Raw genomic sequence first — 22,505 nt, 5'->3', positions numbered from 1 at the left:
ACCCATTAAACTTTAAACTTTATTGCAAATACATTTCTAATATTTTTTCCTTGTGAGCAGAGCTAGGTGAAACTTTGTTCCTGTTTGAGATGAAGGCCAATATAGTCTCCTTTGCCTGTCCCCCCAACACAAGGAAACCACAGACAGAGTTTTTTAGTGCTGGTGATTCTCTTCTACAGCCTTCTAGGATAGGCTAATTTAAGGAGTGCAGTATAAATCTCTTTTCCACAACCTATCTGTCATCATTGCACCTGGCACCATCTGGGGACATGCGGGCCAAATTGTTACAGACTTCTATCTGCATCTCTACCCATCCTCTGCCTTCCACATTAATTATTGTGTAGCTACATACCTAAGCCAATGTCGTGAAGATATGTAAGCAAGCATGTGATAGGGAACTGTACAATCAAGCTGTTAAGAGTATGTCATTTTAAAGAAAAATGCCTGAATATTTTGTTCTTTTTGATGTGGTAAGTTGGGGAGGGCAGCCTGCAGTCTTAAGGCCTCTTGTGATCCTCAAGATAGTTTTAGGTTTCTTACCGAGGCCCATCAAAGCATTTCACCAAGACTAATTACTCCACTTCTTTGAACCAGGTTGCACTAATACAACTGATTTCTGCACATCCACTGCCCTACTTAGAAGGTGGATATTATGGGTCTTTTTCTAATGGGTGCTTTGCATTCAAGCCTTTGTCAAAGGGAAGCACCCTTTGACAACATCTAGACCTTGCCTAAAATCTGCTGCCTAAGAAAGAAAGAAAGAAAGAAAGAAAGAAAGAAAGAGAGAGAGAGAGAGAGAGAGAGAGAGAGAGAGAGGGAGGGAGGGAGGCAGGCCAAAGTCAGAGGGAAAAGGATCTCCCCATCCATTTTGCGGTCTGACCCTACCCTTTGATTTAGTCTATTAACCATGCAGTGCCCAGCAAATTATCCTGAGGTAATGTAGGTCATGACAGAAAAAACTACTATAAATATAGGTCAGAAGATGAGAAACTATTATAGATATTACAGCTGTGAATGCTTTGGAAATAATTCAGAAAACCCGCCTTGGCCCTTGCCATGTGGGCCTGCAGGGCCTCTTCAAAGCAGCCATGTCTTTTTGAATCTGCTTTGAATGGGGGCTTCAGGCATATTCCTGCACATTCCAAAAAGCCTCTTTTGAATCATTTTCAAAGTATATGTGTGCATGCATATGTCTTTTTTCTCTTATTGAATGTTTTGAAAGAAATTCCACCCAGGTGTTTTACAGTTATGGAAAATACATGAGTAGGATTATCTACGTGAATCTGATGTTCAGAATAGTGCTAAAAAATTACTGAATTCTTAGGAAGGATTTGTCATAGCATGAGAGTTCATTAGCTCTTTGCACTGACAAGACAGAAGCTGAAGTCTTTTTTTCACCTTACAAAAAAGCAAACAAGCAAACCTTCAAGTGTTGCTTTGCTCTGCAAATTCATTCATCTGGAAACTAATAACAATAATTGTTTTCTTTATTATGTAATGCTGGAGTTGAAAAGGGACATTTAAGCCAACATGTACAACACGTTGCTCAGCATAGGAATCCAAATCAAAGAATCATTGACAGATGGCTTTTCATCCTCTACTTGAAAGAGGTGCTGACTGTGTCTCTAGATAATTGAATCCACTATTGATCTATTTTTGGAGCCTTTGAATGGAGAAAACAGATCTTGGTCACTAATCTGATGCTTATGAACTATCAGTGTGCATCTGCTGCAAGAAAGGCAATTACAATTCATAATTGTTAAGTCTTCTAACGTGTGTGCTTTCCAGACATGCTGATCTGCAACTCACATAACTGCAAGCCATCATCTTGGAAACTTATTCTAAGTGATTTGCTCGGGTCCAATGCCATTCACTCATTCACAAACCACCCAAGTGCCAAGGCACCTGACCCCAAGCTGGTTTCCTAAACACTGATAGTGGTTTTTTTTGGGGGAGGGGCTGAATCAGTACTAACTCTTGGTGACTTACTGGACAAGTCCCAGAAGTTTTCTTGGCAACATTTTGGAAGTGGTTTGTCATTGCCTGCCTGCTGAGGGAGAGGGACTGGCCCAGGGTCATCCAGCTGGTTTTGTGCATAAGGCAGAACTAGAACTCAGGGTCTCCCAGTTTCTAGCCTGGTGTCTTAACCACTACACTAAACTAGCTCTTTACTATAGAGTAGAATGGTTATTTATACCCGCTGAAAGTCATTGCTTGTAGCTGATGAGAATTACAGTCCAATGAATTTGGTGTGCTGTAGTTTCTCCACAAGAGGGCACCTACGACCTGCCTCACCTGCCCTTCCCTATTCCGCAGCCTTTATATGGGTACCGCCCTGATCTCATTGCGTTGCACATGGGCCGCGAGGGAGCGATCTAGCTGGGTTGTCTCGGCGACGGAGCTCCGCGCTGATTCCCCTTGGGAGCGGCGATGGCCGAATCTGCTCCCTCTGCGGGTCTTTGTAGGGCAGAGCTAAGGCTGGAGTTTTTGCATGCAAATTCATGAGTGAGACAAGAGACGGCCACTTTCTTTGTGTGGATACGTTGATTAGGCTCTGCCCTCAGTGGGCGGCAGGGAAAAAAAGTTCCTATTTTCCTGAATAATACTGAAAACTTTGCAAGACGGCTCACTTTTCTGTAAATAAGTTTTCACCCTAAAATCAAGGAAGAGTGAAGTTAAGAAAGTGTGGATCAAAAGCCAGCTGGGAATCCTGGGAGTTGAAGTCCACACATCTTAAAGTTGCCAAGTTTGAGAACCGCTGATTTAGTTCAACTTTTTGAATGAAATGATAGAGAAACAGAGGGTGGGGAACTGTTTTTGTCCTGTTCTGCAGAACGGTTGCTTGGGAATGATTCCTACTGATCTCAGTGGAATGAAAGTCCCTGGGATGATGGTATCCTAAAGACAAGCTCATTTGCTATCCCATAAATTTTGTGGATTACATCTCCTGGGATCCACGATATTTCACAATAATAAATGCTTTAAGAAGTTGTGTCTTAATACAGGGAGTAGAGATGCATGTTTTATACATCATTAACGTAGATTATTAGGTGAATCCGTACTATTCGAGTCAATGGTCGGTCCCATTGAGTTTAGTGGTGTTAATTCCCAGCTAAGTACGAACAGGTTTATAATTTTAGTCAACAAGACGCACTAGGGAATCCAGTCAATCTGTACTGTAATCATTAACCAGCACAAACAAATCTAACAGTAAAATTCTAAAGATGAAACTGAAAGGATTAAAATCAATCACAGGGGCTAAGTATAAAACAGAAATGTTAACTAAAAGAAATATTAAAGATAAGGTTCACTTAAAAAGGTAAGTCTGTCCTAAACCTATGCTAGGAGTAAGCTGCATTTAGCAGACTAATCCCGTAATCATCATCTCCAAAAAGTCTGCTAGTTAGGGGTGAAGGAAGTTGGTCCCATAAATCTGCTAGGCATCGTGTTGGAAAAGTTTTGCTATTGCATGTAGAAAATTAATTGCTATTACTTTCCCATGCATGCACCCTTATATCTCAAAACAGTTTTATCTTCCCCTCTTCCCCTTTGACTTTTCCATATTTCAAAGACTGTAGGGTTCTGAGGTACTCCAAACCCTTTTTAAATTTATTGCCATTTTCTGCATGTGTAATTCATACTTGAGTTTTTTGTCTTCTCTTGTCTTTAAATTACCTTAATGCTTCTTTCTAGCACAACACACGACTTCCTCTTTGGAGCAGTTGCTGAACTGATATTCCCAATTCCCGATAAATATGTTGCTTTTAAGATCCATGTTTTATACTAGCTAAGCTTTCCATTCCGGTAGCTGAGGTGCCTTTCCCAATGGGCTTTTGTTCTGGTTTGCTCCTATTTTATTTTTCCCCAAATTAGAAAATAATATTGTAGTATTTAGAGCTGCTTTCCTCAGAAATATATTTTTGTGGACACACAGGTTTTTCTTCAATGGTACAGCTTTGTCTGGTCTGCAGAACTGAATAAAATCAATCTCTTTGTAGCCTTCTCCAACATTCTGCCTCCAGATGGATTTGGGTGGTTACTCCTAGACGACATGACTTTGGCCGGTTGGGAATTCTAGGAATTGACATTCCAACATGTCTGGAGTGGGGAATCTTGCTCTACTGCAGTGTTTCTCAACCTTGAGAACTTTAAGATGTGTGGACTTCAACTCCCATAGCTGGCTGGTGAATTCTGGGAGTTGAAGTCCACACATCTTAAAGTTCCCAAGGTTGAGAAACACTGGACTACTGCCACAGTAGCCACTTGCACCTGAGAGGCTGGATCTTCTCACTGAGTCACATATTCAGGGATCAGATCCTTCCAACATTGATAAAGGTGCTTCTGGCCAAGCTGGGGTGGACTGACAAAAAGACCAATAGGCTGTTTCTCTTGCTTCATTTAATGAAATGCTATTATTTAAGAAATCAACTTTAGTTGTTTTTGTATTTGCTAAAAAAACATGGGGGCAGGGGACAGGGATTTCTTACTGAAATATTTTTGGACTGGCCAGTTGCACTGAACTTGCATGTTGTTTACCTTTGAAAGGAACATTTGCAGGGTGAGAAATCGTGTCTTGTACATTCCTTTTGGTGAATGAGTTAGTAAGGATCAATGTCATCCATTGATTGTGCTCAGTTTCAGTGCTCCATTGAAGCTTCTTAGCCTTTAGCTTAATGATCCTTCTTAAGGCTTGTTTATTTACTTATTATACTTCTAACTGCAGTTTTTGGGTGATGTACAAACTAGTTAAAAACATTATTCTTCAACATGAAGCATAAAAACTAACCCAGAAAGCTGCACAGTGAACAAGATAAAATAATCAGGCAGCCATGAGGATGATGGTAAACAAAATATAAAATAAATGCTTCTTTTTTTCCCATGCCCTTTCAAGCTGTAGGGGTGGGAGATCATTTCAAATCACCTGCAAAGTTCACCTCCCCCAATGCTTTTTTTGGTGGTCTTTCCATCCACGGAACTTCAAGTTTTCTCACATTATGTGCCATGGCATGGTGTGTTGCGCTGACATTTCCTTAAAAACTACCTGTGAGTTTGGACAGAGCAATCCAGTACCTCTCTGAGTGTATCTCAATATGCCCAACATCTTGCCAGATACAGATGGGCAGGGTAGATATCAGGAAGAGGAAGATAGTTACTGGTGGTTCTCTTTTTGGTTTGTTTGCTCACATTGCTAGCATCACTTTTTCAACAACTGTTAACCTCTTTCCCAAGGTTGGGAAAATGGGGGAGGGTTGAGAAGAGAAAGGTTATTCCATCAGGCTTTTGCCCCCTTTCTCTGGAATTGGAACTGGAATTCCTGATCCAGAGGGGGAAATTCAGCCTCGGTGTAGTCTTTTGGTTTTCTATAATGTTTTATCCACTGGTTTGATGGTCTTATAACTTATACTTTATTGTAGCTTTGCATTTAAATATTATTGTGTTTATATATTGCTATTCAGTGGCAACTCATATAAAATATGAGTTGATACAATTTAAACTAGAGTGTTCTGTATTTCCAGGACATAAAACCTTAGTAAGAAGGTTATATTGTTATTAGTCTGGTGTTTGTTTTTTTTAATAAATATTTAAAATAAACAATATTTTCAGAGATGCTGGTGCCACAAGACTTGACATATATACTGGTGAGTTCTATATAAATACTCATTTAGATATTAAATATGTACTTTTCAGTGGCTTCTTTTTTTTGGTTACATTGTTTTACTGAAAACAGCATAAAACTTATTCATTTGCTTCTTTGTGAAAATACATTGTTTGGTACATTTAAAATGGTGTTTTTTTTTTTTTTTTTTGGCAAGACAAAGATCTACCCCTATACCTGGGTAGAAGCTGTGATGTTTCGGTCTTTAACCTAAACATCTAGTGGCATACGTGTACTGTGGCATGTATATAGTTTGGCATATAGATATACAGTAGTTTATTAAAATGTAGCATACATCCAGATTCAAACAGATGGTAAAAAAAATCTTCTTACCCTTCTTGGTTTGTTTATTGACTGCTTGGATGTTACACAATGGCATACTTTCCTGGAAGAAAGGCGAGATACAAGTCCTACATATTGGGGGGTGGGGGGAGGAAGAAGTTATATTGACTTTGATGGCACGTATTTTATTTCTTAATAAGTATTTTTAGGCTGTCCCAAGGACCTGATGGAGAAGTGTGCAGCTTTTTATTATCTGAGGGTTTCGGTTGCCTTTTGAGTATTATGTTAAGGGAAGCATTCCATAAAGTGGGCATCACCAGGAAAAGCTGCATTTCATTTAACTAAGGCTTCATTATAATTAAATTAATTAAACTTATTTATTAGAATTATTCCTCATGTGTTTTCTTTGGATGGGTTGGGGGGATATAGCCAAGGCTTTGTAGGGAAGGATAGAGGTTATGCACCTTTGCTGCATCGTATTTGAGATTAAATAGAAGTGTAATATTGCTATGAGAGATCAAGGCTATCAAGAAAGAGGGGGTGTATTCCAGGAGGGGAAAGGAGAACACAGTGCAGTCCACAGGAGGAGCGTGGGAGGCGAGGGAGGTTCAGGGTGGCCGCTCCCTAGAATCTCCCAGGGTGTGTCCACTTGTTGCAGCGGTATGGATTTAGTCTGGCGAGATTCTGCCTATAAGGGGTAAGCAAGTAAAGGAACTTTGCTCAACAAGACGGTTTCACCCTTGTTCTTGGGCTGGGCCTGACATCAGTCTTGCCAGACTCTTACTCCCAAGAAGAGGGAGGAAAAATTGAGCATGGCTACAGATCCTCAGAGAGAACTGTTAATGCTACAGCATCTAGCAGCAACTTTACTACACCACCAGCAACAAGTGGACAGACCCTGGGAGATTGTAGGGAGCGGCCACCTCGAATCTCCCTCGCCTCCCACACTCCCTCTGCGGACCACGCTGTCCTTTTTCTCCTTTCTCCTTGATAGCCTTGATCTCTCACATCACCCTCCCCTTCGTAGATACATTCCATCACAATTGGGGACAACATAACTAACTTTATTTTGGAATAAAATAAGCCATTGCTGAGGAAATGGAAATAACTGAGAGCAGTCTCTTCTCCTTTATTGTAACCTTCAGCATAAAGTTGTAAAAGAATAGGGTGGGGGACATGCCAATCAATAAATTTCTTGGATATCCCCCCCCCCCCAATTCCACTCCTTCCATTGTTTCTTTTCTTGTAAGCCCTGCTACTTCTGGGAAGGGGCAGAGATATGTGTGAGCAAGAAGAAGCACCAGCTGCCTTTTCTGTCCCTGTTTTGCTTGCTTTCTTTACAGCAATGTTTCTCAACCTTGGCAACTTTAAGACGTGTGGATTTCAACTCCCAGAATTCCCCAGCTGGCATCTGGCTGGGGAATTCTGGGAGTTGAAGTCCACATGACTTGAAGTTGCCAGGGTTGGGAAACACTGCTCTAGATACTACTGAGGGGAAGACTAAAAACACAACTGTTTTTCCCATGCTTTCAGTGAATAATGAGAATCTGCAAGGAGGATTTACACTATGCTTCCTAGACAATGGATGTGGCATGACCCCTTGTAAGTACTCTTGAACATTAGTGCTGCATCATGGTTTAGGAGTCAGATTTTGCCTGTAGAGACCTGTATTCAGATATCAACTCAGCCATAATTCTGATTGGACATGTTGGTCTAGTCACAGTTTTTCACCATAGCCTTCATTATTTATTCACAATAATGTTGTGAATAAAAAGACAGCCATGTTACCTTAAGCTCTGGGAGGAAAGATAGGATTTCAATATGAAAAGTGGTTCTTTGCAATCCACAAGTTTGACTGAAGACTCACTTGAACCTGAGAAAACTCTCCCTGCAACCAACCCAGGTGGTATTTCCATGGTCCATTTCTGGACCTGATGTATTTTGCTGTCACAGAACTTAAAGATATACTACTATTCTTTATATTCTAAGTGAGTGCACCATTACAATCTTAGAAGAAGTGTAAGAACAACTAATATTGTTTTAAAATAAACAGAGCTGCAAATTGTCACAACTTCAATTACAGGATCCCATGTTTCTTAGATGTTATCATCTGAAAAGAAGGAAAAAAAAAATACTGAAATAGAGGGGGTGGGGGCATTGCTTTCATTCTGATGAAAGGACCTGCAGATGCCTCCGTTCTGACAATAAAATTCACAAGTTTTATGATAAACATTATACAGCCAGAATATTAAGGACTAATTGTGTGTGTGTGGATATTACAATAAATCTTAAAACAGTAATGAAATGACTGATTATATAAGATGCCCAGAAATCTCTAATGCTGTAGATTGTCTTACATAAAAATGTTCATCAAATACATTTTCAGTAAATGCCTTAAAAAGCAGTTTGCTTAATTCCAGAAAGATAATTTTGCTTAGAAGTTTTCTTCTGCTATTCCTGGAATTTTCAATTTGGAAAAAAAAAGGGGAGGTATCCAAAGGAAGCCTTCACATCTCTAATCACACTCCGTATTAATTGTCCTATTTCCTAGATAAGCCCCATATTTTGTAATTTTTTGTGGCAGGTATTGTTCTAGTCCCCAGATCCGATTGATTGCCCTTTTCTGAGAGTGAAAGAAAAGAGGGAGGGAGGGACAGAGGAAGGAAGGAAAACATTACTAGACAATGATTTCAGTAGAGTGAACCAACCACTGGACTTGAACTTACGTGCATAGTTTAAACTCTGTGAAGTTCACTTGGTGACCATTCTTCCAGTCATCCTCTCTCATTTAAAATTTTGTTATTAGAATGTCCCATGTATATGATCAGAATACAGAAAATGAGTAAAATGCTTTCCTCCCCCCCCCCCCATCACATTTGTCTATTTGGACTTCTAGTCATGGCCTGTCTTGCAAGAACTAAAGAGTGTTTGCAAGCAAAACTACATGTGATTCTAGGAAGCTCTGCAAACCCATTTGAAAACTTCAAAGGCCATGTACCTGGAGTATATGTGAATTGTTCTGAGGCTATGATAGGCAGAAAAATGACGTTAAACTCTGGCATTAGCAGCATAATAGATGGAGACACAGGTGCCTGTCAAGCCTTGTACACAGGCACACATAAATGCAGGTTTGAATCCCTCCTCCCTGGGTGGAAAGAAGAATTTCAAAGTATCTTCCTTCTCACAGTAGAGTGGACTTGGACTTACCACTGAATAGAGATTCGCTACCCCTAGAATACCTGGGGCTGATGAGCTCATAGAAAAGGATCTTGATTTACTGTGATACCACTCAATGAATGGGGATGCTGGGGTGGGGTGTGTGTGTTGTGTCTCTACATGTATATGGAGAGGGGAGGTTAGGTATGTTGTGTCTCCGTGTGTTTCTATTACTTTGTCTAGTTTTGTGCTTGGAGAGTAAGGGTGGCTTTGTGTCTCATTAAGATCTGATATGGCAATTAATATGCCTCTAGGCTCCATATTATTTTGACTTTGGTAGAACTGGTATCAAGTTCTCCTTATGGCAGACCATGGTATCAAGCAGCCTCTTGGTAGATAGAAGAAAGCTAGATAGAGGCTACAGAAAGATGGAGGAACATGATACAAAGAATCAAGCATGTAAAATATCACTCTTATTCCCTGGAGTTTCAAAACAGATTATAAGACCTTTTGGTTGATGTTGTTTCTAGACCACTGAGCGGTGCCACAAGTCTACACAGGCTGTCAAAGGAAACCCTTATTTTCTAGAATTCTGTGAACCTTTCTCCAGGCTGTTGGCCCATTCAGAATAGCTGCCCCAGCCTAGTCATCCTAGCTGCCGGCAACTCCACTGAAAAGACAAGATGGATACTGCACTGGGTCTCTTTTTGCAGCAGTTCCTCTGCCGTCTCAGATTGGAGAAAAACAAGCAACTTGCCCAAGTAATGCAGCCCAGAGAATACTGCTATTTTTAGTCTTTCAAAAGGACATTGAGTATTTCCTGCCTCACAGCTGGTTTAGGCCTAGGTATCAATAAAATGGCTGGAAACAAATGAGCAGTGCGGTTGAGTGACAGGGCTGTGTAACTTTCTCACTGATAGTCATCTTAGCTGTGTAGAGCCTTCCTCTCTTTGTGAAAATACTTAAGCAAGGCTCTCTTGCTTCACCTAGTGGTTTCCTTTTGCCAAGATAGGCTATTTCCACTTCCCACCCCCTGTTTAAATATAAACAGTTTAATTGTAAGACAGGATCCTAGCCACCTTGGGCTAGTGCCAAAACATAATGCCAAGTCTGTCTCCAGCAGCTGAGGTTAACCAGCATTTAAAATAAACTCTTCCCAGAGTGAGTGTATCAGGTGTTCTTAGAATCCCCAGAGTGCCAAAGTAATTCTTTAAAACTTGCATGCAAGCTGCCGTATTGTACTGACCATAGTAATCAGCTGGCGGGTCCAGTTCTTGCTATGTAAAATGACTGTTAAAGCAGCTGCTAATGAAGGGGAGCTCACTTTTTAGTCATCTAGCTGAGGGCAAGCAGATGGACAGCAGCTCTGTTTCTGCCCAGGCTACACATATCTTTTCAGTCTTGAGCAAACAGATTTTAGCTGCATGGTGACTGGGGCTCTGCCTTATCTGAATGGCTAGAAAATGTGGGAGGGAGATTTAAAACACTTTCCAGCAGGCAGAGGCACTAACACCTGTGCATTCTCTCTCCATTTTTATCTGTCTAGTCCTGGAGCCCAAGTAAGGGAAAATGGTATTTAAAGACCATTGACGTGAAAACAACAGTATTGGGAGAGTGCCAAATTAGAATGCCTCCTGCTCAATGATTTCAATTGCCAGCTATCCTTCCAGTATGATAGCATCATATTAAAACATCACTGGAATGGTATCTTATCCTGGGGCATGAAATGTGTGCTCTGTTCTTTTCCATTGCACAAAATACCAGGAGAGTGAGAAGAGGCAACAAAAGGCATTCTTATGCCAGCAGTTCTTTTTATTGCCAAGGCAAGGTCTGGGCTCTACCACCATTTGCTCGTAAGAAAAGTGTGAGCGCTATAAGGGAGACCAGATCAGGAAACTGACTCCACAGGAAGACTAGAAGTATACTTTACTGAGATAGGCTATAAGTAACAGAATCTTGCAAGCCTGATTGTTCTTTACCTTCTCTCCCTCTTATACCATACTGGATCAGGGAGGAGCCAGCCTGCATCTCTTCCTAACACTATCTCCTTTCCCAGGGCTTAAGGGATGTTTCTGCCGTTGTTGTTTCTGTAATGGCTTCTGAAATCTCCATGGCTGTTTACACCAAGGCTCTGAAATAGAGAGGCTTGTCTTTTGGCAACACTTTGGCAGTCTTGATCATGTCAGACAACCATACCATCAAGGTTTCACTCACCAGTCCATTTTCCGGTATGATAGATGCTATCATCTGCCAGCAGCAATGCACAGAGTTGCGGGGAGTCGGGCGGCATATTATTATTATTATGGTTGGTCACACAGTCAGCCAGGTATTTAGACTGGATTTGGCATTTTTATCCACCTATCAAGTCCTTCCAAAGGACCTGGGATAGCTAGATGTTTGATGGTGTTAAAGCTTTCGTCACAGGATATAAGCTTTTCCAAGTAAAGCTACTTTTTGCAATTGACTGATGGTGGTATTATTATTATTATTATTACTATTATTAGATCATTTGTATAAATGATACACAAATTTGGAACTATTCAGTAACTATGTGAGCATGTCCGTGTTATTTCCTTGGCAAAAATCCAGCAACAGTTTGCCATGCCCTTTTTGGATGTTTTTGTCCTCTTCCCTATCTAGTCTACTGCTGTGGGGTTTCTTGATGATCTTGAATTCAGGTAATATTCAGATTTGGTCATGCTAAGCTTTTTCAAGTTCAGACGTACAGAGAAATAGAGGCAAATCTACTATGTGAAAGGATACTGGATATTAGAAATCTGACTTTGTAATCCACTGGGAGAATATTTCCTTCTCTCAGAATACACTTATTGATTTTAGAAAGGGCATTCTCAAATAAAAGGAATGTTTGAAGGATAACATTGGAGAAGTTTAATCCCATCATTTCTGGCCTGATCTGGGGATTTAATCCATTATAGTTATATATTAACAATCCCAAGATGTTTTTATTATAATCAGTAATTACCTTTTCAAATATACTCTGGGTTTTTTTAAAAATGCATTTTATTTATTTATTTATTTACATGATTATTTCTTGGAAATGAGCAAATTTTGCTGGTTTGATCATTCCACATTACCACATTTTGTTAGATCTTTCATTCATGCATATAGGTAGCCTTTTTTACAATTTCCTAATTTTTACACATCAGTTCTTGGTCCAGAATGAGCTACAAAACATCAGACTGGTGAAGGACATGAGATACTAAATTCAGATTGATATATCTTGGGTATGAATGTCACATCTTCCAAGAGCTGTGTAAGTAATCTTAGACAAGACATAATCTACAAGTCTGAACACATAATATAGATATTATTATAATAATAATAATAATAATAATAATAATAATAATAATATCTAATTAGAGAGTTGCAAGGTTTAACAAAGTATGGTATATGATATAAACTGTTCTTTAAATGTTAGCGTATGATGTTTAAAAAATTGTACTGTTACACAAGGGGGAATTTAAACAAGATTTGAAACTGTGTTATAACCCTATTTTAGGTGAAGCTACAGATATTGTATATTTTGGATGATCTTCTAAGCGAACCAACCCTAAGATGATTGGACGTTATGGCAATGGACTTAAATTGTAAGAACTCATTGTATATTTTATTATATAGTTTTATCTGGTTGTCATGAAATACAGGAAGAAGTATATAAAATGCCAGAGTCTTGCAGGTTAACTGCAAGAAAAATAAAAGTGTTCATCAAATCTAACAGTAACTGTTATCACTAATAATGTCTTTATTCGCATTCATATGCAAACTTGTGAAGGAGTATGTAAGGAATATTCTTGTATATGGAAAAATATAATATTTAAAATAGCTAATAGAATGTATTTATCGAAATACCCAGAATCATGGACCTCATCAACCTCTGCCTCACTACCTATTTTCAGTTTGATGGACAAATATACCAACAAATCAGAGGAACACCCATGGGATCAACACTGTCAGAACTCATAGCAGAGACTGTAATGCAACACCTAGAAAATATAGCATTTCCACACATACAACCTAAAGTATGGATCCGGTATGTAGATGACACCTTTGTTATAATAAAAAAGGAACAACTAGAGAAGACACGTGAAACTATCAACAACATCTTCAAAGGAAGAAAAGAGAGGAAGAAAACAACATGCTACCCTTCCTGGATATCCTCATCAGCAGAGGAAACAACAGCAGATTAGAAACCGAAGACTATCGGGAGACAACCCACACTAATCAAGTACTCCATTACCAAAGTAACAACCCTACCTCCCACAAGAGGAGCTGTGTAAGAACTTTATTCAAATGAGCACAAATGCACTGCAGCAACCCAGAACAGCAGAAGAAGAAAACAGACCACCTATACAACTAAATGGATATCCATGCAACTTTATCAAAAAGTGCCTGGCCACTCAACCTACTATAACACAACCAACACAAGCTATGAAAAGGATAACACTGCCATACATCAGAAACGTTTCAGAAACTACTAACAGACTATTACAACCACATGGCATCTCCATAGCACACAAACCAACTAAAGCCCTCCAAAACATCTTAAGCAAACCAAAAGACCCAGTAGCCCAAGAAGAAAAAAGAGGAGTCATCTACAACATACAGTGTAAGGACTGTAACAACTGCTATGTAGGACAGACAGGCAGAAGGCTGGCAGAGCGCATCCATGAATAACAACTAGCAGGCAGAAGACATGATGAAAACTCCTTAATCTCACAATACATGGACAGACTTAACCATAGTTTCAGCTGGGAAAGCATCTTAGACCAAGCTAAATCCAAAAATGTCATTTCCCATAGCTGAGAAATACTATTGAATGAATAGGTAAATGTAGTAAAATATACTTCTAGATACTCTACTTTCATATTACTTTAGGTATTTTTCTGCTCTGGCAAGTTTAAAGAAATAAGCTTTATGTCACATGAAAGCAGCAGTTGAATCTTGATTAAAGCAATACACTATCTTCTTACAGGATTAGACAAATGAGTCATTTTTCTGCCTACAACATTTTAATTAAGTATCATTAAAACTCTGGTTTTGCAGATTACTTGGAATGGGTCAGATTTTAGGAAAGGAGTCTAACAGCTTCAGTTTTTCTACCTTTAACACTGCCTTTCACTCCTACCTTCATGCAGTATCCATCCAAACCAACCAAAGCAAAATTTTATTTACAATTCAAGACCAAACACAGCAGTGTCTTTATATGCAAAATGCAGCTTAAAGGGAAAACACCCTTCAGTCCCAACATTTATATTAATGCTAAAAAAAAGTCAACATTTGGGAACCACTTTAAAAAGATCTCCCTGCGCTGAGGAAGATAATTTCACCATCCCAGATTATCCCTGTCCCATCACCTATCCATAAGAAACTTGCATGAAAGTTTTAGAACAAATTGCTTGTAATGATTATAAATGGAGGATACTCTGATGCTTCTTGCCCCTTCATTTCTCATTAAATAGATGACAATAGATGAGTGAATAATGGCTAAATATGTGCTTCTCTAAAGATGGTGTGCCTGTTGTTTCTGCCTGGCCACTCTGCTGTGACAGTGACAGATGGGATGTTTTGAGCATACATCTGATTCTGGGGCAGAAAGTCATGTCCCCATTTAGAAATAATGTTCTCCTTGTGGGCCTGATTTTTAACCCATTGAAGATATGTGGGAAAGAGAAGGCTAAGCACACAAATATAGGTCATGCTACTAATATCAACAGTAGCAACCTATAGCCAGGTTACAAACAGCTCCCAAAGCATATTTTTCATGTCCCCCTTGCTGCTGGGTTTGGACAGTTTAATTACTGCACATGGAAGGCATGGTTGCCCAACATTTTGAGGCATTGCAGACAGAAACTGTACAATAAACCCAAAAATATTTGAAACACACTCTGTCAGGGGAAAAAAAAATGAAAATACCTATACCATCCACATGTATGACTGGTTACACCCACTTTTTGAAATTGCTCAATCTACTCTGTCCTTTATATTCAAAAATGTTAAGTGAGGCCCCAACCATCAAAAGATTACCCATCCGTATTACATACCATAGACTAGAAATATCAACTTTGCTGTACATGTCACCTGCTCAGAGTTAAAAATTGACAGATTATCTGTTCAGGAAGAAGTGAGAGCAAAGAAGTATATTTAGTACAAGAAAGACAAAAAGGAAAAACAGAAGTAGAAGGAAAAAATTATTTAATTTTTATATAATTTTTATTTAATGGCTAAGAGTGTTCACATTTAATCAAACCAACACTGGTATCTGGTATACAAGTTTTCCTAGAACACATAACAATCTTTTTTGCAACAATCCAGGATTAATCCAAAGGTTTTCATAAACAGATAAATTCCACATTTTTTGAAAAGTGTGGAATATATTATAAACAGGTTAACATATTTAAATCTTAACTCTCTTCCAAGAAACTTATTCACAATGTTAAGAATATTCAGCCAATATGGAACAGCTATAGGCCATGGGTTCACATGGGTTAATATACCTGTGATGTATTTATTACATATCAGCATAGAAAAATAGATAAGCAACCCATTTGTAAAAATATTCACTGAAGACTTCAATAGACCTAAAAGGGAATCTTAGAGTCATCTCATCTTAAGATTCTAAGGAACGTTTGATTTTCTCGTTAACTGACTTGTTAGAAGTGGAAACTCCTGTGTCTATTCCAAAATTATTTTGGAATTTTACAATATTTTTGCTAAATTTTAAATTGTTAGTTCAGCTGAATAGATTTATCCTCTTTTTTTTTTTTGGTTCATCCTAGCGGTTTTCCCACCTGTACATGGTTGGCTTTTTTTTGTGATCCATTGCTTGTGACAGGAATTGACTGACTGGCTTGTTGCCTAAGCCTGACATCAGGGGCTAATTTTAATTGGATAAAGACTTTTAAGGCATTTGGGGCAAATTATAGTCTTTCTATAAGCTCACAGAAATCATAAATCTATCATTAGCAATATGAGCTCCAGATTTTCCAGAAAAATGCTTCATTTGCCATTATGGAACAATTATATGCCCAATAGAATTTCAACTGTCAACTAGAACCAAATATTTGCCAAGGTTTCAGTGTTTTCAAATAATAACTCTCCATTTTTGCCCACAGTTATGTCCATTCTCATTTTCATTCCAACCCTTCCCTAAATCCCAGCAGTTAACATGAAAATCCAAATGGTATAATTGAAAGTCTGAAAAATTGAAGCACCCATGTTGATATGGTCACTTCAGCTTACAGAAAACCTTGGAGGCTGAAAGTTCTATAATTATCATTAGCTTGTCAATTTATCAAAGGTGTATAATTGGAATTAATATGGTTATCCTGTTAGGCAGAGTGCAGATATGATCACATTCTATGCCAAAAATACACACCAGCGTTAGAGAGATTTAAAGAATGCAATGTCCTTATCTTGTTCTCCAAAGAAATCCAGCCAGAAGTTATAAAACATAACTGGTTGTTTATTGAGAAAAAATAAAAACTACATAAAATACAAGTTTCATGCAAAACATAGAAAAAAATCACTTCTTCTCATATATGTGGCATCCAAGACTTATCCAACACACAAGTTTAACAAAGTCTCTAGCCAAAACACTCTCAGAGAAGAGGTACACTACGTAGTTATTAGTTACTACTACATAACCTATAAAACTGATTACATGATGACTAAAATCCTGCTAAGCAGTGAGGCATATAATCACCCACACTTTATTAACACTATGCACCTCCCCTTAGGTAACTAGCATACAAATGCCAATAGGTGGCAGTAAATAGCAGTATACGTGCAAACCAGGAAAACAAACACAGATGGCCTGACTTTTGCAGTCAAAACAATTGTTTGGAGATAAGCGATTTGCATTTCTTCCCATGAGAATATCCTAACATATCCCCTTTAAAATATATACTAATCATGGGTATAAAGGAAAAAAAAAAACCTTTTGCTGAATTTAGTATCTTTGAACAGGTCAATCATTCTAATGTTGTTCTTTGTTATAGGTCACAGTGCCAATCCCTTCATGGTCAAGTGACACAAGAACTCCAGTAATAGATAAACCTGAGAAATTTTCTACATAATTGTCCATAATTTGCAAATATTTTCACTTTAAGAATGAAGCTGAATTGATGGAGCAGTTTAATGCCATTTATGGAAAAATAGGTGAGTATATCACTGAAAATTTAAATTACTGAATCCACTTACACAAATGCCAATATTGCCATGTCTTCTGCAGATCGTTGCCTTTAGTAGTGTGGGTATTGTCAAGTGGACCAAGGCAGGCACCAGCAGAAATTAACATGGGTCAATCTAGATTGTAACAATTACAAAAAAAAAAAAGGACCAAATTGTTTCAACATTGAAACAGGCAAAGGCTGCAGCTAGTAGATACATATTTTTCCAGCAATCAGCAAGTGGAGTGAAGAACTTTAAGCCTGAACCCTCAGCATCTCTTGAAGTTCAGAACATCACAGGGGAGTCTCTGGATTTCTTGCTCAGAGGTCAGGCTTTACTGACCAAGAGTCCTGCTTTCTGCTCTTGAAATGGACCTGCTAGCCAACTGAGCCTGTACCTTCTGATATCACTATCTCCTCAGGATGGGGTGTAGACTTAGTTAATTTCTCAGAATTAGAGAGGAGACATTTTTCACATCCCCAGTCCATCAATATCTTGAGAAATTGGAACCTGTTGATCAGCCTGTATGTTCTTAGCAGCCAATCACTTCTCAGTTGCTGTGTGCATGTGTGAAGGCCCTAATGTAACTTTGTTGTTGACTAACAATGGTCTTGCAGATTATGTTGATTAAAATAATTAACTTGGAAGGCCATGTTTGGATTACCCATTTAAAGCATATTCGGAATATAGAAATTAACGTGCCTTTCTAGTACAACTAAAATAGAAAATACATTTTCTGAATCATTCATTTTATATTAAAAGAAATATAATACGTTGTGATGACAACTTCCTCTTTGTGTTTTCCCCATAAATATACCTAAAGTGGTTGTACCTCATACCTGTTCCTTTCAGTGAGAAGTGTAAGATCCAGCTGAACAAATTCTACTGAGAAAGATGTGTGAGTCCCTATTTTAACACAATAGCAGAAATATGAAATGACCATGCTGACTGCTGACATTGCTCTTATTGTCAGGAGCGGCTATAGACTATCCATTCTGTTTCATTCACTACTGGAGTAGCAAAATTCTGTTTTTCCGGTGATAGCAAATATGGTGGCTTCAACTGTACATTCCGAAAAATTGAGTTGCACCCAAACAGAAGGACCTTACTGTGGAGGACTCAACTATCCATGCGTGGATAGCTGAAAAAAAGATGAACTATTGTTGTTATCCATTATAGTGTCCCTTTACTCACATTCTAGGTTATATTTAAAAAAAAAACACACACACACACAATCTGCTATTTACATATTAACACCTAGGAACTTTGCTTGTGATATACTGTACAATCTGAAACTCACATTCAATGGGGAGCCAGAACTTGATATTCTAACAGATGTGGAGGATATATTGATTGATGGAACCTCAGAGAAGTAACTTACAATGAACAAACAGTGTGACTTAATATTTTGCAAGCTAAATAAATTCTACAAGCAGTGAATTTGTTCTGAAATCTGATATCTACAGATCATATACTGTGTGTGTATGTATGTATGTATGTATGTATGTATGTATATATCTCTTTGAAAGGTAATTAGATTCCTAAATTCATTCTTTGCATAGAAATTTTTGTCTTTCATAGTACCAGACATTTTTTGAAAATATATTCACAAATTCTACTGTCTTGGAAAAAAATATACATAATCTCAAATTACTGGACATGTTTCACCTTGCTGTTTGCCAAAGCATAGGATAAATGGTTTTGTTCTTCTTTGTTGCCTCAAGCATATTCTTTCCAATGTTAAAAATGAGCACATATAATCTCTTCATTTTTGCCCGTCGTTTCCTGTAAATGCAAGTTGAAATAGCTTTTTATGGAAGAAACTCATAGGAATGCCTCACTTCTATCCAAATAAAAGGGCTCAATGGTTTTTCATGTGACAAACCTTTGTGGTTAGTATAACTTTTAAAACTCTTTTATTGAGAAATGTCAAGGGCTGACTCAAATTAAAGATAACTGTGTCTTCATAACAGTACTATAGAATTCAGCATATTTGCTTTCCATAGTTTTAACAAAGACCTGTATTAATTTTCCTTTGTCAAAACAACTTACCAGTAAACAAAGGAATGTGTCTTATCTGAAACCAATAGTTGAAGGCTGTTAGTCATTTAGCTCAGTAGTCAATTTCTACCTCAGTAGATGAATAGTATTGGCAGTCCAAAGTAATTCAGACTGTTTATTTTCAGCTTTCTCCAGAAATGCTTTATATGCTTCTCTCTGGGAAGGAATTGCACAGCATCTTAGGTTTTCTGAGTGCTTTGTGTGTTTTCTTTCAAACTGATAATACACTACATTCTCTCTATCCAGTAGAATTCTCTATTAAAATTTATTTGGCCTTAAACATTTTCTATGCCACCTATCTAGAACAAAGATCACTAAGAGCCTATACAGCTATATTTTACCTCAACCCACGAATGAGGATATTCATTCAAGCTGAGAAAGTAAAAGCCAAGCATTTGCCTTATTGTTTTTAGAGACCCAGGTGAGTCAGCTTTGCTTACAGTACAAAGCCACACATTTAAATGTTCAAAGCAGTGTGCTTGAAAGCATTAGCAAACACTTCTTTGGACCCAATGACAAACTTATTTTTGATGATAGAGTAATTTATCATCTAATGCAAACTCAAATCACTCTAACAGATTGAACTCTTTAAAAGTAAATCAGCTGTGACCAAACACTTTGACCTAGAGTTTGGAACACTTTACATTAAATAATCATCTTTAACAACAGGGATAGGCTTTCTTTGGTTTATTTTTGAATTTCTATTTTAGTGTTTAGGATGTTCTGAAAAAATACTACTGAATAATTACAGGCTTCTTCCAATTTTCATATTTTGTTTAATTTTCTAATGAATTTCTAATATTATACCATATGGATTTGACAGTTTAGCTAGCAGTATTAATTTACAGCGTCAGAGATGGGCGGCATACAAATTTAATGAATGAATGAATGAATGAATGAATGAATGAATGAATGAATGAATGATCCTGGTGGTAATCCTGGTGAAGCTGAGAGCTGGTCCAGCTCTGATTGATCTCGGTGCTGAAAAACCTATAAAGTGAGATGGGAAGTATCAAGTATATAATCAAATTGCCTGAATGGCAGTGAGGGCAAATGTGTACATCTACTGTTCAAGCAGCTGGTTCTTTTGTGAATTCAAATGATATAATGAATGGAAGAAACTTGAAGAAAAGTCCAGTATGAAGTACTTAAAAACTAAGTTTAGCAGTTCATTTCATATCAGCAACAATCCTGGTCACGGGAGTGAGGGAGAACTAAGGTTCTCAGGATTGAATAGACAAACTGCAGCACATATTAATCATCATATGGACCAATTCACATTTTTTCTTTATTCATAACTTTGTAACAGAGAAAAATGTTGGTTTATCTCAGAGTTTTATGGCTAGATAGCTCTACAAGCAGCTGCACCTAAAACAGATTAAACAGATCATCTTATTTATTTATTTATGAAATAAATAACATACAAACTCTGGGCAACAAAACCAGTTAAAATCCCAAAAGACTAACAAAGACAGCACAGAACAAACTCAGTGATACAAACCATACTTATATTGGCCCTAGCATCTGGGCCCAACACTTGGGGGGTGGGGTGGGAAACCACGTCTTCACAGCCTTCCAGGGTCAGGGACCTCTGGATTTGGACGAGAAGCTATTATATCGGACAGGCACTACAACAGAGAAGGCATGACTTCTGAGTCCACTAGATGGCATTATTTAATAGAAGGGACCTGGAGCGCACCCTCCCTGTCAGATCTGGTGGGACTGGTAGAGTCCCTCAGTCCTGCAAGTAACCTGAACCTGTGCCAGGCAATGTAACCAGCACCTTGAATCATACCCTGAAGCATCTTGGGAAGCAGTGCAGAAGCAGTGTAACCTGGAAAAACCTTGATGTATCCAGAATTGCATTTGTTGACCAACTGAAGCTTCCAAGTGTTTTTTTCAAGGGCAGCCCCATGTAGAGTGTATTGCAGCAATCTAATCAGGAGGTGATTAAGGCATGAGTGACAGTGAGTAGGGCCTCCTGGTCTAGGAATAAATGCAACTTTTTACTATCTATAAGTAGTTACTAGCTAAGTTTATCTGAAGTCCTTGATTAACTCTTAAGAATTTAGCAGTAGCTCCAGATATAGTACACGCTGACTTCAGAAGCATTATTCCCAGGCAGAGAAATAGTTAATCATTGAATTATTTATTATGTTTACTCATTCTAACCTTTTTATGGCAAATTCCAGGAGAAGAGGGACAAGGATATGAAAGTGGCATGTGGTTGGGTCCAAGTGGTAGTGAATGCTTCCTTGCAGGAGGGGGTAGTTCAGCTTGCCAGATTACATAGACTTCCATATAATATTTCTGGCAATAATAGTGGCTTGCCATTGCTTAGCTTCCAAATCTAGACACAGCTGTCCTATAGCCATGAAACAACTGTAAAAACACTTTTGTATGCTCATGGTGACTTATGTCTGATAATTAATAATAATATAAATTTCATTACTGTTAGCTGTCAGCATGGTCTTGTGTTTAACATTTCCTTGAATAGGAGACGGAGGTAAGTAGTAATTGCTAAGATTGTCATCTTGTCCATATCTTCTGGAGATTAATGTCCATTGAACTCTGGGCAGTTGTACGTATATCTAGAACTAGAAAGAAGCCCATGTAGGATCTGACTCAATGAAACATAATCATACACATATATTTTAAATCATGATTTAGTGATATTATGAGGAAAGGTGATAAACTATCAGTTGATCTCTCAGATCTGCCTATTTGAAAAATAATACTTTAATCTTATGTGAGAACAACACATTAAATATTTTAATTAATTCTGTTGTACCTGGCCAGACTGACTTCTATAAGTTATCCAAATACAACCATTTTGGAGAGAAAAAAACTGAAATCCACTTCATAGTATTTGTTAGCTTCAAATCCTACTTCAGTTGTGGACCGAGACTGGCTTTTGAGCTGTCTAGAAACTCCTGAGGCCTTCTAGAAATTTGGCTTACCATGGGAAGATTGTCTCCATCCTCCTCTATACAATTATATAGTGTAACTGGCACATCCATGGACAGAGTTCTACAGATATCTTCATTTCTGCACAAAGGGAATTCTACATTATCATGTATTTGTGCATATTTTCCATACAGTAAGTAAAATGTACAGAAGTATTGGGAAAAGAAGTGAACAAGGCATGGTTCTCCATATG

The 22,505-nt window shown here is 38.1% G+C and overlaps 1 protein-coding gene across 1 annotated transcript in view; it reads left to right on the top strand.

The window, feature by feature from the left end:
- Window positions 1–2,430: 2,430 nt before the first annotated feature.
- MORC1 (MORC family CW-type zinc finger 1) overlaps window positions 2,431–22,505 on the top strand; it is a 46,176-nt gene continuing 26,101 nt past the window's right edge. Inside the window, 10 exon segments of the mRNA XM_088144443.1 lie at window positions 2,431–2,498; window positions 3,691–3,753; window positions 5,599–5,639; window positions 7,472–7,540; window positions 12,615–12,702; window positions 13,991–14,006; window positions 17,113–17,272; window positions 18,546–18,565; window positions 18,568–18,656; window positions 19,656–19,766. Coding sequence (XP_088000569.1) covers window positions 2,431–2,498; window positions 3,691–3,753; window positions 5,599–5,639; window positions 7,472–7,540; window positions 12,615–12,702; window positions 13,991–14,006; window positions 17,113–17,272; window positions 18,546–18,565; window positions 18,568–18,656; window positions 19,656–19,766 — 725 coding nt within the window.

This window comes from Python bivittatus, unplaced genomic scaffold, assembly GCF_059951505.1.
Source record: "Python bivittatus isolate LINGU-HERP-01145 unplaced genomic scaffold, Pbiv_v1 ctg000350_np1212, whole genome shotgun sequence".
NCBI classification, from domain to species: Eukaryota; Metazoa; Chordata; class Lepidosauria; order Squamata; family Pythonidae; genus Python; species Python bivittatus.
Note: the sequence above shows the minus strand (reverse complement) of the source record. Positions and strands in the feature narration are given on the sequence as shown.